This window comes from Engraulis encrasicolus, chromosome 24, assembly GCF_034702125.1.
Source record: "Engraulis encrasicolus isolate BLACKSEA-1 chromosome 24, IST_EnEncr_1.0, whole genome shotgun sequence".
Taxonomy (NCBI): Eukaryota; Metazoa; Chordata; class Actinopteri; order Clupeiformes; family Engraulidae; genus Engraulis; species Engraulis encrasicolus.
Genome location: NC_085880.1, coordinates 14,069,004 through 14,086,983, shown reverse-complemented (window position 1 = coordinate 14,086,983; position 17,980 = coordinate 14,069,004). Strand labels below are relative to the sequence as shown.

At 43.0% G+C, this 17,980-nt stretch overlaps 1 protein-coding gene across 3 annotated transcripts; it reads right to left on the bottom strand.

Moving 5' to 3' along the window:
- Positions 1-102: 102 nt before the first annotated feature.
- LOC134440837 (uncharacterized) lies at positions 103-17,700 on the bottom strand. Of its 3 annotated transcripts, XM_063190982.1 has the most exons (8): positions 17,600-17,700; positions 14,907-15,020; positions 9,637-12,279; positions 8,625-9,367; positions 8,178-8,417; positions 5,495-5,837; positions 4,491-5,207; positions 103-1,284 (listed from the first exon to the last, which is right to left on the bottom strand). In XM_063190982.1, exons 3-8 carry the CDS (start codon positions 11,987-11,989, stop codon positions 692-694), a joined length of 4,989 nt encoding a protein of 1,662 aa, XP_063047052.1. In that variant the 5' UTR covers positions 11,990-12,279; positions 14,907-15,020; positions 17,600-17,700; the 3' UTR covers positions 103-691. The 3 variants fall into 3 exon arrangements, with proteins under 3 accessions (XP_063047052.1, XP_063047051.1, XP_063047054.1); XM_063190981.1 differs by lacking the exons at positions 14,907-15,020; positions 17,600-17,700 and adding an exon at positions 12,521-12,711; XM_063190984.1 differs by lacking the exons at positions 14,907-15,020; positions 17,600-17,700 and adding an exon at positions 12,521-12,711 and having other exon boundaries at positions 5,495-5,834.
- Positions 17,701-17,980: the final 280 nt, after the last annotated feature.

Below are 17,980 nucleotides of genomic sequence, written 5' to 3'. Positions count from 1 at the left end.
TCCCAATCAAATCTCATGCACATCCAAAAAAGACTGGTTTCGGATGCAGGTTCAAAAAAGTGAAGTCCATAGGTAATGGAAAAAAAACGCACACCGGTGAGCTCCCATTTAATCCATTTTATTTTGTGACGTTTCAGGGCCACCCTGGCCCTTCATCAGACTAAAGAAGTTGATAGTGCAGTAACCCTTATATTACAATTTCCACATCACGTGGGCATGACAAAGTGCAGATATCACAGATATTTTCTATCACATAGAAAATAGTGATGTTTCACATCAGAGTTCTCCGTCAGGACAATGTGGAAAGACTTTTTTGTCCAGTTTCAGTGTGTAAAACTCCATTCAAACCAACATCAACTTTTAAACAGAGTTCAAGTCTTTTTTGAAGTGGTCTGTGTGCAGTGTCCCACTGAAATGTATGGCCTGAACTCACGTTTGGTCAAGTGTGAAGGGCAGACCTGAATACATTGCCTGAGAAACCACGGACAGACTAAATATTTCCCGTTTCTGTGCCGTTTATGCTGCATGTACATTTTAATGAGGCCTTACCAGTACTTCAAACAGAAAACAAATTGAACTGAATAAACAATTAAAAAACGTTTAAATGGAAAAACCAGTGGAGAGTGTTTGAGCTATGAAATAGTGGACGGCGTATTGGAGGCTGAATGTAATGGGGAGGATTTGGGAGAGTTCATTGTGGTGAGGGCTTTGTGTTCTGTGCTAAGCCACTGACCTCTGTCTCCCACTTCAACACAAACTCCTGGATGTTGAGGTTGGCTCTTTGGGTCACTCTGGAAATAACCTTTTTATTGGGCCAGCCTCGAAAAAGCTCTGGCCCGATGTTGTTGTGGGTAACAACTCTTGCACCAAGTGCAGTAACTACAAAATCCTTTATGGAGTTAGTGAGGTCTAGACCAGGATCTGTTTTATTCACTTTCATACCCTTGACGATATCAGACCACACAATGAGGCACTCTGGAAAGACACGGTGCAGTAACCTCATTTCCCTCTTGAAGGTTCTCGCTACTAATTTCCACTTTCCACTGAGATCAGCGCTGCCCAGGTAGATGATGGCCATGTCTGGTTGGCGAATGACCTTGTCCTCTGAACTCAACAGGTTCTTCAATAAAAAATTCTTTTTACAGACTACTTTCCAAACCACCTCCAGCGAGCCAGTGCCACTTCGCAGTGGAATACTTTGCTGTTCTGCCGAATCTCTGGCAAATCCACAGAGTGCTTTCCCACAAATCCACACCACTCGACCAGCCTTCTGGGTACCACAACCTGAATAGTATGAAACCACAATAATAAAAAAAATTCAATAGTGAGGTTACCATTTCCTGAAAATTACAGTGCTGCTTATAAGTTTACATATCCTGGTAGGATGGTTAGTTTCGTAACTATTTTGAGAGAATATGAATAGTAACACAAAACCTTTTAAGTCACTCATGGTTATTGTTTGGATGAAGGCATTTATTGTCCAACAAGTCTTTTGAGACACGAATACCGAAAGAAACTGATTTACTGAGCTTGATCATAACTTTGAAAACAGATGAAGAATGTCAATTGGCACTGTTGAATTATTCAGAAGTGAAAGAAATCAGGGGGTCTGTAGAAATCAAATCATAATTGAGGTAGTATATCAGGTGAAGGAAGGAACACAACCCCTTAAAAGTATACTAAGTTTATAGTAGTTAGTAGTTGTTAGTAGTTTTTTATTAGTTTAGTTCCACCCACAATATCATATGCAGTGTGTCACAAAAGTGAGAACACCCCTCACATTTCTGCAGACTTGTAAGCATATCTTTTCATGGGACAACATGAAATTTCACTTTGACCCAATGAACAGTGATCAGCGTACAACTTAAATAGTTGCTTCAATTTCTTGTTCACTCAAATAGTTTGAAATACAATACAGCCATTGATGTCTCAAACCTTACCTCACAAAAGTGAGTACCCTATGGCGATTTAGCATAAGGCATTTGCCCATAAATTACACATTTTGGTCATTGCAGTCAAGCTCATATTAGGTTACTATAATGTTGTCACAGGGGTGACAACTATAAGTGGGGAAGGGAACTGAAATTTTGTTTGGGAAGACTTTCAGCGCCGCACCCCTGTAAACAATCATGGCGGCCTCCTTAGTTTGACAGACAGGCTAATCAGGACGAGTGACTGCAGGTGTGAGAGTGAATGCAGGTGTGAATGGAAATGTATGTGATTGATGATTGGCACAAACAGAAGGGGCAAGCGTATTAAGACACAGACGGAGCAGCAAAGAAGGAGGACGGACGGGAGAGGAAGACCAGAGGCGGGGAGAGCAGAATTCAGACCAGAGGGGGGAGAGACGCGGCCGCAGCCGGGAGCAGCCATGGGAGGAGGTGAAGCCGGTAACCGGACAGAAGCAAGCTGTGGAAGATGGCACGAAGTGAAGGTGATCCTACGGATCCGGATCCAAGCAGCCGAGAGGTCGACGGACGGCATAGTGCCAGAGTTGAGGTCCGCGGACCGACCTACTCCGATGAAGCTGCCGAGTTGGACGTGCGGGGGTGATGGCGCAACCCCCCGATCAGTTAAGTGCCTATGCTTGTTTACTAGTGATGGCAGTCTGGCACAAGCGCGCCGGAACGTGTTTCAAACCATCAACTGTGAAAACCATTAAACCACTGTTCCGAAGTTTGCTTCAGTACGGAAAAACCACGTGATATATGACGTATGAAACAGTAAACTGGTTCAGTTTTCCGAAAGAGAACCAGCAGGCGCGTGCAAATGTGTTTGGACTGTTGCAGAGCCGTCTGCCAGGTTGCAGTGGAGAGAATAGATATTGTATTGACAGCCATTAGGCCTATAAGTCCCACTTGATAGACAAGTAGACAACATCATCATACGTTATGAACACAACAAGGAGAAGACATTAATGTTCAGCAACATTTTATTCTGATCGCCCAAGAATAGGCTAATAATAAATTAATAAATAAATAAATGTGGCATCGTAGCCTTTGTAATGTCGTCTACCTCAACTGCCTCATCAGTAGCCCAAAATGTCAAATGTCTGGAAGTTAGTGCAAAAGTATGAGAGCAGTCCAATATTGGGGGTAATGTCGCAGATGATGAGGGCACAACATCTCATCTTATCGAATTGAGCCCGTTTAATTGCAAACATGACTTTTCACCAGGAGAGGGCCCTGTTACTGAAGCTTCAAGTACTAACCCATTTTTTGAAGCAATGTGCCTAATGGTTCAGAGCTTCAACAAAGCTTCATTGGCCCATCACTAGTGTTTACTGTGGCCTCCAAGTTGGGAGACCCCTCCATGTTCGCATGCTGCTCCTGGCTCTCTCTCCCTCCCTCTCACTTACCCCCTCGGCCTCACCCTCTCGATGTTGGAGTATCCTCCACGCAAGACTGGCTCTACTTTACATAGGCCTACTGTTTGTGGCTAGCTGCCCCCTGTTATTCACCGTTTGCAGTGACTTCTAAGTAGCCTAGATTGGGACTTCGTGTGCAGTGTTAATATGGTGTGACTACACGAGTGTTGGGTAGCAGCTGCCTTAATAGCCTACTTCTGGATCACCAGCCTGCGTGGACACTCACTACACTTGTTCTTTCATTCAGAGAGATGTGGACCCCACTCCCCCGTGTGCCGGAACCCCTGCTGGCATGAGCAGACCCAAGGGTGTGAACGATGGACTAGGAACTGGATTCGGACTCTGGTTATGAGCCCACAGAATGAACTGGTTACAGGACATTACAGAACTGCCCCTGGGACCTGTGTGAGTGAGTGAGAGAATGGGCCTGTGAGTGAGTGAGTGAGTGTGTGTGTGTGTGTGTGCACATGTGTGTGTGGGAGTGAGTTGCTTTTAGACATTTAATAGTAAATAAATATTGACTTAAATTCCAACCTGGTGTCCTGGCTTGTCTGTGGTGTGCAATATGCTCCTCGGGGTAGCTGGTGGTTAAATGGGGGCGCCGCTTCTGAAACCGAGCGCCCCCTACCTGTGAAAATGTCATGTGCTTCATTGTCTTTCTAAATGCCGGGTGAACTAAAAATGCCTGACCCAGATGTTTTTAAATCCCAGTCCAGCCCTGTTAAAACCCCATAGGGAAGATCATGATATGTCTTTGAAGTCAAAGTACATGTTGACATGCATGTTACTTAAAGAGAAATTCAGCTTTCCGATGCAGACCCAAGCTACTGTATGTCAGTCCCAATACCATGTTTGATTTTACAGACGGGACACCTTTTTGTACAAATTACTTTTTACCATCACACATGCTTGACATGTCTTGCCAGCGAAAGCAAATTGGGGGTGCTGTGGCACAGCACGCTTAGCTACCGTACCATATGTGGGCAGCCCGGGTTCGATTCCAGCCCGAGTCATTTACCGACCCTACCCTACCTGGTGTCTCTCTCCCACTTACTTCCTCTCATCTCTTCCTTTCATCAAAGCCTTCAAAAAACATTTTAAAAATTAAATAATATAATGGTACCTGTAATGGGCTGAACAGTTCTATCAGTTGAAGGTCCCAGCATTTCCTTGTGGTCTGCAGGTCTTGTGGGTTCGGGAAGAGGTTCTGAAAGACTTCGGGTGGAGTTGTGGTCCCACTTCCACTGATCCACAAAGTCTACGATGTTCTGCTGAAACAGCTGCTCGCCTACGTCAGAGAGCTGACTCCTTTCACAGTCAAAGTGCTCTGACTGAATGTTTCCATGTGTGATCGCTGCTCCTCCAAGTTGCTTGACTACGTTGTGCAGTCTCTGAGTGACCTCATGCCGGTTACTCGCCAGGTCAGCGCTGTGGGCATCCTCATGTCCTTGTGTTTCCCTGTGTGTCCTTGACAGGATGTCCGACCACACCAGGACACACCCGGGGAAGATCCGTCGGATCATGAGCAGGTGCTCCTGGATGGTCAACACCATCTCCTCCAGGTTCCCATGTGGGATGTCACAGAATGATCCAAGATGGATGATCAGCATGTCCGGAAACGGTCTACAGCAACGGGCCTCCATCAGATGCTCTATGACCTTGGATAAGGTCACGTCTGCTAACGGTATCCAGTATGAAATCCAAAAGCCATGTTTTTTAATTTGGTACATAAACAACCTCTTTTGGACGGACTTCACCACCCGGGAGTCCCCAAAAACCCAGACCTTGTTGGTTTTAGTTTGGTTAATCTTAAATCTTTGTTTTTCTTCAATTTGTTGATCTGCAGGATTGAAAAAAAAACAGTCATTGAAGAATACAGAGTATCACATGGGTTGCTCAAGGTTCCATGAATGAAGGTAGGGGAGATGTCCAACATGTGGGATTAAATCGTATTACTGATTGCAAGACAAATTGCTACAGCTACCCTTAAAAACAATAATGACTAGAACAACAATACTACTTCTGATAATAATAATCATCATTATTGTCATCATCATCATCATCTTCATAGCTCTGGTTTTGTTATTGACAAGTGTCCCTCTGTGTTAAACTGTGTGTATATTGTACCTGTGGTGTGCTCACTGTAAGGCAGCGTTGGGCTCACTGCAAATTTAGCCAGCATGGCCTCCAAAGCTGCCTTCTGTGCCTCCAGAGCCGCCCGCTTTTCCGCAAATACTGCCCGCGCTCCTGCCAAAGCAGCCTTTCTCGCCTCCTCTGTTGACTGTTTTGCCTCCTCTCTGGACAATTTTGCGTCCTCCGGAGACTGTTTCGGTTCCTCTGTAGACGGCCTTGCCACCTCTGTGTATTGTTTTTCCTTCTCCGTAGACATTTTTGCCTCCTCTGTAGGCCATTTCCTGTCCTCTGTAGAGCACTTTGCCTTCTTCCTAGACTCCTCTCCGACCTGTAGCTGCTGAAATCAAACAAAACCAGTGTCATCATGACCAAGTTGCTCTTGATAAAAGCATCAGCTGAGCATAGTGTTATATGAAGTAATTTGTCGGTAGATAGATAGATAGCTAGATAAATACATAGATAGAGGCAGGCAGGCAGACAGACAGACAGGCAGACAGGCAGGCAGGCAGACAGAGAGACTTTATTCATCCCAGGGGAGAATTGCATTGTTACAACAGCCCTTAAAAACATACAAACCTAACATACAAACATTGGCGTGGCGGACATATACACAAATACGAGGACAAGCGACATATATTCTTAAAATATCTTCCACACTGTTCAGAGGGCAGTCATTATACCAAGCTATTGCTGTTGGTATACACTGCAATTGAATGATGAATAAGTAGGACAATGTGCTATATAAATACTTTTGACAGAATGAATAATTGATAAATTGATTGATAGAAGAGATCTTCAGTGCCTGCCCTTACTACAACTAAGTTGGCCAAGTAACAGAAAACGCTAAACCAGTCTGTGGATGGTTGACGCTTTTTACGTAACATTGGTTAAAAAACTACAAAACTGTTATTTTTCCTCTTAAAAACAAATGTAAATGAAAGAAGATGTGGTACATTATGTTTCATGTTAGTCTTAGATGAGAAGAAACATTTCTGTTAAGATTTATGTAAAGTTTCATATGTCAAATGTCCTGTAAATTAACCTTATATTAAAATGTATGAATGTGAAAAAACTCAATACAGTAATGTTAACTACAAGTTCAATTTCGTAACACAAATTGCATCCCGCGGGGCGACATGTATGTCAGGTTTGTGGACGGGCAGCTGCAACGCCAACTACAAGGGTCTTAAAGACAGGCTCCTAACCAGTCAGTACCTCAGTTATTGGAGAGTGGTGTGGAAGTTTAAGGTGACTATTAACCTCTTATCATGTCTACATATTGCATATCACGCAATGCTTAGGTTCATTTTATGGTGTCCTGTGGTGTGACTGGTCTTATAGAAGGAACATTTTTTTCATGAATGAAAACACATATTAAGATTAAACTAGAGATGTACAGGATCCAAGATCCTGTTCCGGATCCGGCAGGATAATTGGGTTTTTCAGACTATCCGGATCCGGTTCCAGGATCCAGGATCCGGTAGCCGAGGCTTTTAAGTCAAAATAATTTAAGCCAACGTGATAAAAAGGGCCCACGTGAGTGAGTAGGCTATGTGTTTCAACCCTTTCGTAGGATCCGGTATCCGGTTCCGGATCCGGCAGGATCTTAAGTAGTGGATCCGGTATCCGGCAGGATCCTAAAAATCTGGATCCGGTGCATCTCTAGATTAAACACAATATCATTATCTAGTTAGCATGAGCTAAGAGGTCAGTCATGAACTGTATATAAAAGGATTAAAATGGCCACAATGCAGTGAATTGCCTGTGGTTTGACTTCATGTCCTGCGGTCTGACATGCTTATGCAATGTGTTACTCAATCCTTACTTGTTTTTCATGTACGTATCATGCAAGGATATAAGGACACCAGGAGATTTATTTGTCACATTCACACAGTTGTCTGCCTGTACAATGCATAGGCGGGGGGGTGGTGGGTGTGCGGGTGGGTAGTAGTGTGTGTGTGGGGTGAGGGTCAAAGGAACAATTGTACAAAGAGCATGGGGGATATGTGTGTGCAGAATATTAATAATTTTATTGTATCTTACAGAAATGTCACACCAAGGATGTCACACCGCAGGGCACATTTTCCCAAAAATGGCAAAAATTAGGCGAAATTCCACGAACCACTAAGAGCTTTATTTTTTTCTATTTTTTTTCCTATTTTTTTCCAGGAATTGGAAAAACTTTTTTTTTTTTTTTGCGTTACGCCCTTAAACGTCAACCACCCCTGTACTGTTGAAACATGAAACCAGAAATTTTATGATTTTTATGTTCTGGAGCAAAAACGCTTATTAAAAGTAATAGTAATTAATTTGTCAATTTTCCACAAAGATTTTGGATTTTGTTGTGTGGCATAACCATCTGACTAATGCCATTGACATTTGTGTGAAAAATCCTTTGGTTAACAACAAACATCACATTTGAAATGGTGATTGTTTTGAACTATTCTTGTCTTACTTATTGAAGGTTCTCATAGTATTATATTTGGTTTACGATTGATGAGACAGTTCAACAGCTGACAGGATATGTAAATGAACCATTCTGGGAAGATTTTTTATTTTTTGTTCTAGCCGGTAAGGAAACGTCTGTTTAATGGTGAAACACAAAACATACATGTTAAAATTCCGTTTCTGTTTTTAACAAACTAACTAGAAAAAATCTGGTTCAAAGCAGTTTTACCTTATTAAGCACCATGGTAGAAAAAGATTTTTCTTCAGGCTTGGGGTGACTGTTGGGAGATTGAGGATGAGTGGAAGCAGACGACTCGTCAGGTACAGGGCAGGGCTTCACCACCTCAGGGGATGGAGTCCTCTGCTCCATACACTGCTTTGCCTCCATCACCCCTGTAGACCTCTTCACTGTCTCCGTAGACTGTCTCACCTCCTTGGGCTTTACCTGTCCCTCACCAACCTGCTCTTGCTACAACCAAACAAAAGCAGTGTCATCACCAAGTTGCTCTGGGTAAGAGCCGCAACAAAAAGTTTTGTGTAACAATTTGTTGTTTTAATATCAGTTACTCTGCGGAGCGGACAATGTTATTAGAATCACACAGGAGCTACTATATGACAATAGCCTGGTATAAGAAATATAAAAATACAATGCAAGCCTTAATTGAAACAAGTTTACCTTCTTTGGCAATGAGGGGGGATGTGAGGGAGGTCTTTCCTTGTGCTTAGAGTGACTGTTGGTAGATTTAGGATGAATGGAGTCATCAGGGATGGAACAGGTGAATGAAGAAGCACAAGGCAGAGGGTGGCACTCTGGGGAACACATCTCTGAAGCGTGGTGCACTTCCAAGCTCCACTGACCCACAAATTGTTTGATGTTCAAGAAAAGCTTTTCCACAACGAGCCGTGAGAATCGGGCCCCCTGAAGCCGATAGAGCTCGGGGATGAGGAGTTCATGAGTCAGTGCCGTTCCACCCAGTGCTGCAACCACATCATGCATTCTGCGATTGACCACATCATGAATCCCATCCTGGACCACCAGAGCTGAAGAACCTTGTTTGGAAATTTTGTTGGGCAGCAGGTCTGACCAGACAATGAGGCAGTGGGGGAAGAGGTTGTGTATGAAGGTCAGGTCTTTCTCCATGGCGCATTGAAGCTCCTGTGTGTCCCTCAAGATGATGTCATCGTCACCCAGGTGGATGATGAGCATGTCTGGAATTGGCCAATCACGAGCAAGCTGGAGCAATTGGGGTACAAGCCCTGCCCATTTCATGGCCAACTCACCTTTCCAGTACAAGCGGACGCCGGCAATACTCTGTCCCAATTTCATGCCATATGTTGGTGAATTTGCCAAGCGGGATGCCAGATCCACAAGCCCATCGCCACAAATCCATATTGTTTCCACACTATTGGTAACAGGTCCTGGACAACACATTTCACAGATAGAGGGTAGAGGGTAAATATTGAGCTTTCTAGACAAGTGACAGCATTTGTTACTTGGCAATGGTTGATGCTTAGCCCCTGGCTAACAACTGCTATGGAGCAAAGAATGAACAAAAAACAGCTAAAGTGTATTTCCTACTAAGGTAGATTTGTTTCTTAACTCAATCATATTAAAACACCCACAGACATTTTCTTTTTACCATTAATTGAGTTTGAAGGGAGATTTTCACAATACATTTGGGACATACCTTGTGGATGCTGAAGACTGTCAACTTTGGGAGTGGCCTTATTTGCCTGGTGATTCTTGTCCATACATTTCGTTTGGCCTCCTGTTTCATGCTCCTTTGACCTGTTGTGCTCCTTATCCTTCTCGGCTCTACTGAAGAAGTCCTCCCCTTCCTGCTTAGAAGACTCTAGGTCATAGCCAATTAAAACATTTCTGTCCTCCTCAAGAAGTCCGTCTTGAGGCTGCACTAATGGTCCTTCTTCCAAAGGCCTATTATTCCCATGCTGTCGTATAGCTGTCTCCATGAGCGGATTCTCAAGATCTTCTATGAAGGATTCCACAAGCTGCTTCCCATAGCCCCCCGTCTCTGGCTGCCCTGTGATTGCTTCCGTAGCCTGGTTCCATTGCTCTCCTACCCCAGCTTTCACCAGTTGATTTCCATGATGTCTTAATTTTTCTTCCATATGTGGATTATCATGTTCTCTTTTGGTTGCTTCCACAGCCTCATTTCCATGCTCTTCTTGACTGACTTGGAAAGGGTCATACACCTGCCTGCCATGGGTGTCTACGTGAGATGAAAATAATGATGGTGTTGCACCATGAGTCTTTATTGCCTCATCTGCCTTACTTCCTAGCTGGTTAACCGTAGAGCTCTGTGGAAAGCTAAATCCCATAGACAGTAAGATGGTCTCAATTTCCCGAAATGTTAGTTTAGGTACATCACTCTTGTCCGGACTCAGTGTTTGTTCAGTTTTCTCACATTTGTTTGAACTCTTGAGGTGCTTGCTACCGGTACAGGCAGGAGGGCAGTCACCAGGCTTTCCTCCGTACAGATAAGTCTCCTCATCCTCTAACTCAGGCTGGCTGAAGGACCGGTCCTCCCTGTGAGAGACTATACCCATGCCACCAATCCCAGCCCCCTTGACCCTGCTGAGGAGTTGACCCTCCACGGGGGACACCATATCAATGCCACAATAAGGTCCAGTACCAGTCCCAACCTCCTCAGCTGTTACTTCCTGCTGCTGTGAGTCATGATGTAGCCCCTTGATGCTTCCTTCCATCATCGTGTTCTCATCTTCCGCGTCAACCTCAAAGGGATTATACAGCTTAGCCCCACAGCTTTTTTCAGAAAGGGCTGTAGTTCTGTGATTGTCCACAGAGGAAGGTGTTTGTTGGAGGACAGGAAGGAAGCCGTGGGGTTGGCATTTGGTTGAAATCTCTGGGGTCTTATCAGCTTGATTTGGGCACTCACAATCAGGGGGGGTGTCCTGTGTCTTCATGGCTAGCATAGCCTTTCCTTCAGCAATCAATGCATTGAGTCTCTCCAGCTCCCTTACTTTCATGATCAGCTCTTCTTCGTCTTCGTTAGTCTCAGCTGCAGGGGATCTGTAAATGCTAATATTAGAGGTGTCGAAAGCCGGCTGTTTTTTTGTGGTTTCCTCCATCGACTTGTTCTCATCTTCCTCATCAACCTGAAAGGGCTCATATAGCTCTTGACCCCTTTGACTTTCTTCAGATCGGGCTGCAGTTCTGTACTGGAGAAGAGTTTTATCTTGACAAAATTGCTCGTCCTTGTTTAATTGTCTGTGTATTTGGGCTACTGACTGGTCTTGCCCTGACCATGTGTTCTGCTCACTGCCTGTGTGCTGACAGTCATCGGGTTCTTGTCCTAGCAGGATGGCCCTCTCCTCAGTCAACTCAGCCTCCTTGTGCAGCTGCTGCTCCAGACAGCTACCAGTATCCCAGCTGCCACCCCCAAAATTATCAGAACCAACCTTCTGAGTACCTTCATCTTTGTTGTCAACTCTGGGCAGGGGGATAGAGCTGTTATTATCCACCAGAAGAGGGGTTTGACTGGGTAAGACCTCAACAGCGTTCTCCATGTTACCAAGTAAAGGTTGAGGGGTAACATCTGTGTCATTTATATCGTTAGTGCCAGGGGAGGTCGGTGGGGTACACATGGCCAGCATGGCTTTTAACCTATTAAGTGACGCAGTTAATTCTTTAAGCTCCATTTCTTTCCTGACCAGATAGTCATTGTCATTGGTCATCTCTGGGGCAGGTGAACTTTGGCCGGACAAACTGGTCTTAGCTCTCTTAGTAGACAACTTTGCCGTGGGACTGGATAGGCTTGTCCTTTCTCTCTTGGTGGACATCTTCGCTGTGGGACTGCTTACGGTCTTGGCTCTCTTATTGGCCATCTCTGCTGTGACACTGCTCACACTTTCGTTGCTGTGGCGTTTCCTGGTGCTAGTGGCACTGCTGCTCCCACTGCTTTTCCCTCCGTGCTTCTCCTTTTTAGGGTCTCTATTCCAACTGCACCTCCGGTCATCTCCTCCTTTGCTCTTCTCTGCCATCTCTACCTCTCCTGGCATCACTGCTCCCTCCGCTATCTGATATTTTCCTCTCCTCAGTGCTTTCTAGGGTATCTCTTCCTCTCTTCGGCTCACTGTTTCCTCCACCTCTCCTCTCACTGCTTCCTTGGTGCAATTCACTTTGGGGAGTCTGGCGACTGCAGCTCTGGTTTGTATCACCAATGTCTCGACTTAGACTTGGGCTTATGCTCAGACTGGGGCTTCTACTGCAGCTCTGGCTCTGGCTCTGGATCTGGCTCCTGTTGTGATCATCAGTGGTAGACTCTTCTTTTACAGGTCCTAGAGACTTACTGTAAAACAACACATTACACCACATACATATGTGAAGAGGGATTGTAAATACTGCATGTTCGGTCAAATATAGTCTTGTTAAATAGAAGAAAAGGGAATTAATCAATTCAAGTCAATTATTTAACTCTAGGGGTGACGGGGAATGAACACATTTCCAGAAATTGAGGACTGTTCCCTCAAATAAAAAAAATGTAAATTTCATAATACCAAGAATATATTGCACTTTACTGTCCAACTCACACAGGCTCCAAGGTGTTCATACTGACTGGACCATCTTCCTGTGTCTTTCCTTCAGTCTTTACAGCTTTGGTGCCCTTTTGGAGACAGGAGAACATGCATGATATAAACAGGTTACCCAGTTTTTACATATGCCCCCTATTTGAAGTTATCATTGCACTCCCTCCCTTGCAATGTGGGCATCATTAACGCTAGCTGCCCCATCCTGAGTATTCTTCATCTCAACGGTATTCTGAACCGCATCACTTACACTGCTCTTAGCACCAGTGGTTTCAGGAGATGGTTATGTATTGGCGATCACCACCAGCCCATGCTTGCATGGCTGTAGAATACTTTACATCAAAAATCCAACAGAGGAAGTGTGTTTGTTCAACATCTGTGCATGTGTGTGTGGGTGGTTGACGTTTGAGGGCGTAACACATACACACAAAAAAAGTTTTTCCAATTCCTGAAAAAAATGAAGGAAAAAAAATAGAAAAAAAAATAGAACAAAATAAAGCACTTAGTGGTCCGTGGAATTTCGCCTTATTTTTGCCTTTTTTTTCCCCTTATTTTTCCATTTTTGGGAAAATGTGTCCTGCATCAACACATTGCATAGGCACACCGCAGGAAAATGAAGTCACGCCACAGGAAATTCACTGCTTTATGGCCATTTTAATCCTTTTGTATACATGACTGACATCTGAGCTCATGCTAACTTGATAATGATAATGTGTTCAATCTTAATATGTGTTTTAATTTATAAAAACTTTTTCTCCTTCTATAAGAGCAGTCACACCAGAGGACACCATAAAATGAACCTAAACATTGCGTGACAGAAACATGCAATATTTAGACATATTAAGAGGTTAATAGTCACCTTAAACTTCCAGACCACTCTCCAATAACTGAGGTACTGACTGGTTAGGAGCCAGTCTTTAAGACCCTTGTAGTTGGCCTTGCAGCTGCCAATTCACAAACATTGACATACATGTCACCCCACAGGACGCAATTTGTGTTACGAAATTGAACTTGTAGTTAATATTACTGTCTTGAGTTTTTTCACATTCACATATCTTAATATAAAGTTAATATTTATGCAATCATGCCAAATGCTTCATACATTATTCAAAATGTTGTTGGTTAATTTATATATATATTATATTCCAGTTTTTTTTTTTTCCATCTAAGACTAATATGAAACATAGCGTACCACATCTTCTTTGTTGACATTTGTTTTTCAGAGGAATAATAACAGTTTTGTAGGTTTTTAACCAATGCTACGAAAAAACAGGGCGTCACGTCTCCCACCCATATGCATCATGTGCTGTTTTTTAATCTACAAGGAGAAAGGTGGTTCAATCATAGCTTACAGTAAATGAAGGATTCAATTAAAGTTCAAATTCAAATTATTTATTAGCCTCCCGGAGGATGGTGGGTGTTTCGCAGGAGGTTGCTTTAGATTTTTTAAGTTGGCTCAACTAAAATCAGAACCAAGTTGGATTTTTTTTCATAGCAGGTATTGCAATGACCCTCTCTGTCTCTCTTTTTTCCTTCCAAACATTACATATGTGTCTATGGGGCACATTGGGGGCTGGTTGTCATATCTGATAGCAATGTTGTTATGCAGTTATGCAGGAATTTGGCATTAGAAAAACTAATCGGGGCCTAAAATTTCACACCAAAATTCAGGTCCTAATTATGCAGGGTTGGAGTACTCTCTCTAACTAGGATTTGAAATGAACAAAAAACAAACAAATAGGAAAGTAAATAATGAAAATGAAGTAAAATTAAAATAGATGAACAAAATAGGTAAGTAAAAATAATGATAAAGAAATGACATTAGACATTACACGCCTTAAGACAACGAAATAGAAATGGATATATCAAAAATATTGTGTACTTTCACTGACTTGAATTCAACTGTGAATAATTGATTTAAAAAATCCTCAAGCTAGAAAGTGATCAGGCCCAGTACTGGATTCTAACCACACGAATACACCGGCCGCGACCTGAGTGAGTCGAGCGACAGAAGCAATTGATTTTGTATTGAGTCGCGCGACGAAAGCGATTCAGGCGACTAGAGGCGATTTGAGCGACTTGAGCGACAGTTTGTAGTTGAACTCCAGGCAATGTTATGCAAATTAGCTATGACGCGGTTCGGCGACAGCCGCCACAGCCAATGGGAATGTTGGAATGCTTGCATTCTGCTCTTAACGGACATACTCTAGTCGCTTCTAACGCTCTTGCTGCACAGCAGCGATTCTCTATCGCTTGAATCTCGTCGTGGCTGGTGTGTTCGTGCGGTAACTCTGAGCCATTCTGAAAAGTTAATCTGTAAAGCTCTTTTCGCACTTGAATGTGGGTGATCCAAATGTGATGATGGGAGCACTTTTCCTGGAGATCCTACCTTGTTCTTGGTGGCAATCCTGTCAGCTCCACTCCTCTCCACACTTGTGTTTTCGGTAAGGGCAGGGAGGTTCAGCACCTCATCGAGCGTCGTCTTCTTGCTGGTTCCATTCACCTGTATGAGAGTGAGTATGAGGTTCAGTAAGCGTTTTTTAATCTATTCGGATCAATTCCTGCCAATTTCCACATACCATAACTTTTGTCATGATATATTTGGGAATATGTTGAGACATAAAAAAAGACAAATGCAGCAGCCACTAAGTACTGCAGAGTTGTAATAAAGGTAAAAAAATAAAATAATAATAATACATAGGCTTGAATTTGCTTACAAAAAAGGCAACAGTCTGTAAATGCAATTCTCTTATTAATGCAGGACACATGATATAGGAGATCACCTGTAATCAGTGCTCAATTTGGCAGCTCCAGACCCTCTATGCAAAATTAGCATGAGGTTATGATGGCAAGAGTGGCCTGCAGTCAAATATGATGTACGTGAAACTGTGGTTAGCAAAGAAACTCATGATAATAACTATAATCTGTAAAAAAAATACTTTTTAGTGGTTCACTCTGCCCCTTTTGAAGTTTTCACCAGTGAATTATGCGACATCTCTACGAGGAGGATACATCTTCAAGGTTGTCTCACATAAGAAGCATTAGAGCATTAGAGGAGTTGTTCTTTTCACTGAACTCTGTGTGACCTACCGGTATGATTTTCCTTTATTGTGTTCGTCTTTAAAATGACTGCAGTGGAAAAGAGGCACAGAGGGAGTACAGACGCCAAGCGAGTGTTAAAAATAATTATGACCGTTGAACGAAGAGAAGACACCGGAGCAGCTGAGATGGGATGCTTTTTCTTTTTAATTCAAGTACACAACATATTAGGGACTAATGTTTCGATGGCAAGCCATCTTCATCAGTGTCCATTGCTCCGGTGTCTTCTCTTCGTTCAAGATTACCTGGCTCCCTCCCGTTGATGCACCAGATGTAAAAACAGAAGCGCGTGGAACCGCTTTTTTTTGTTAATTGTGATTGTTAATATGAAAACTAATGATCCCCTATTCCTCCTGTCTGTTTTCACTATTAGGGGCCTCTTTTCCTTCATCAGTGTCGTATATGAACAGTATTTAACCATACAGATAATTAATCAAATTAGCTGGGAAAGTCATGAGCTTACTTAAACATGTGTATTTTTTCTCTCCGTCTATAGAGGTTCTGGTCATGTAATGACTTTTTTTAATGNATTTTTTTTGGGAGTTTAGGCTTGTTTATTCAGATAGGACAGTGAAAGAGGGACAGGAAATGAGTTGGGAGAGACAGTTTGGGAAGGATTGGCAAATGACCCAGGAATCGAACCCGGGTCACCGGTGTAGTGGCCCAGTGCCCTACTGTTAGACCATGGTAGGGCCGGTCATGTAATTATTCTAAGACTGTTCTCTCTCTTTGCGCAGAGTAAAAAGCTAGCTTTTTTAATGTGTATTGGCCTGGTCTGTGTGGATCTTTGCATTGTGTTCATCTTTTATTCAAGAGCAAGTTTTCCAGGCCACTAAAACGCTCTCTCCTTTCACAAAAGTCAACTGATACTGATTTGCTGCTTGTCGTGGTCTCGTTGTGTATTAATTAGTTTTTTATTGACTAGAGAGAGAGAGAGAGAGAGAGAGAGATGTAGATCACAGGATAGAGACAAGTTGTATGTGTAATCAAGTAATCACTGAAAGACTGGAAGCCACCAACAACATCCCAACTGAGTGTGTATGAGCGTGTATTTGTTTATTTGTGTACGCGTACATGAGTATATGAGTCATTCGATAGTTAGGGGCACATTTCAAGTCCACGTGCTGTATTTGTCAATTTCACTAACTGTTAACTTCAACCAATGATCTTTTGTACATCAGCAGACTACAGCCCTCTAATCTACTGCTCCCCCCATTTCTTCAACATAATGCCACTAGCAAGAACAAACTCATCAAAATCTCCAACTTAGAATCCAGGACAATACATCTTCCCACCCCAAGCCTCACTGACGCAAGTTACAAAGCCAGCACACCATTCAATATTAAGCTGCTCCGACCACCCCCTGAACCAGTTCTTCACCATTTTCCCATCCAGTCACAGATACGGAGCCCTGGACTGGGGGAAAAAGTATATTTCAAGAAAAGTTTTGTTCCCTCAGCTATAACTGCACTTACCAAACCTTTGTGATAAATATCTCTATGGGACAATAAAGAATCTAATCTAACTCTGATTTTGATGCATGGCCTTTGTTTTTTTTTTGTTGTTGTAGTTGTTGTTGTTGTTGTTATTGTATTGCTGCGTACTTGCTTTAAGATTTTATGATGATATGATTTTAATATAATTTAATCATTTTCCAAATGGCCCTCTACGAAAACACCTAGACACACACACACACAAAAGGCTGTATAGTCTCATATTTTGAGAAAAAGATATACAATTTGAAATAAAAACATGTAGGGCCTATCGCCTGTTGGCATGGCTTGAGTCTATTTAAGGCCACGGAGCTCTCTTACAAACCTATTTCATTGTTGTTGTTTTTTTTTTACAACAACAACAAAATCTAGGAAGGGAACAAAATTCTTTTTTTTCAGATTTCACCGATTTCACCGAAGAAGCAGATTTCATCCTGTGTCCATTTCAATATGGAGTGTTTTTCCAGACTTTTAAAAAAAGGCAGATCACCTGGTTGTTTAAGGTGTTATCCTGTCTGGTTCTTTTCCTCTTGAGGCTCTTGCACTGAAACTGCTGCCAGCTGCTGCGATTCTGCTCCATCTTGACTTTTACGCGCGCACACACACACACACACACACACACACACACACACACACACACACACACACACACACACACACACACACACACACACACACACACACACACACACACACACACACACACACACACACACACACACACACACACACACACACACACACACACGTCATGTTTTGTTAAGATACAATCATAGTATGTGTTGGAGAAATGCTTCTGCCTCTCTAAGTGTCTGCAAGATGGTTTTAAGGAAAGTGTCCACTCACTTGTGATTGGCTATTCTGACCTGCC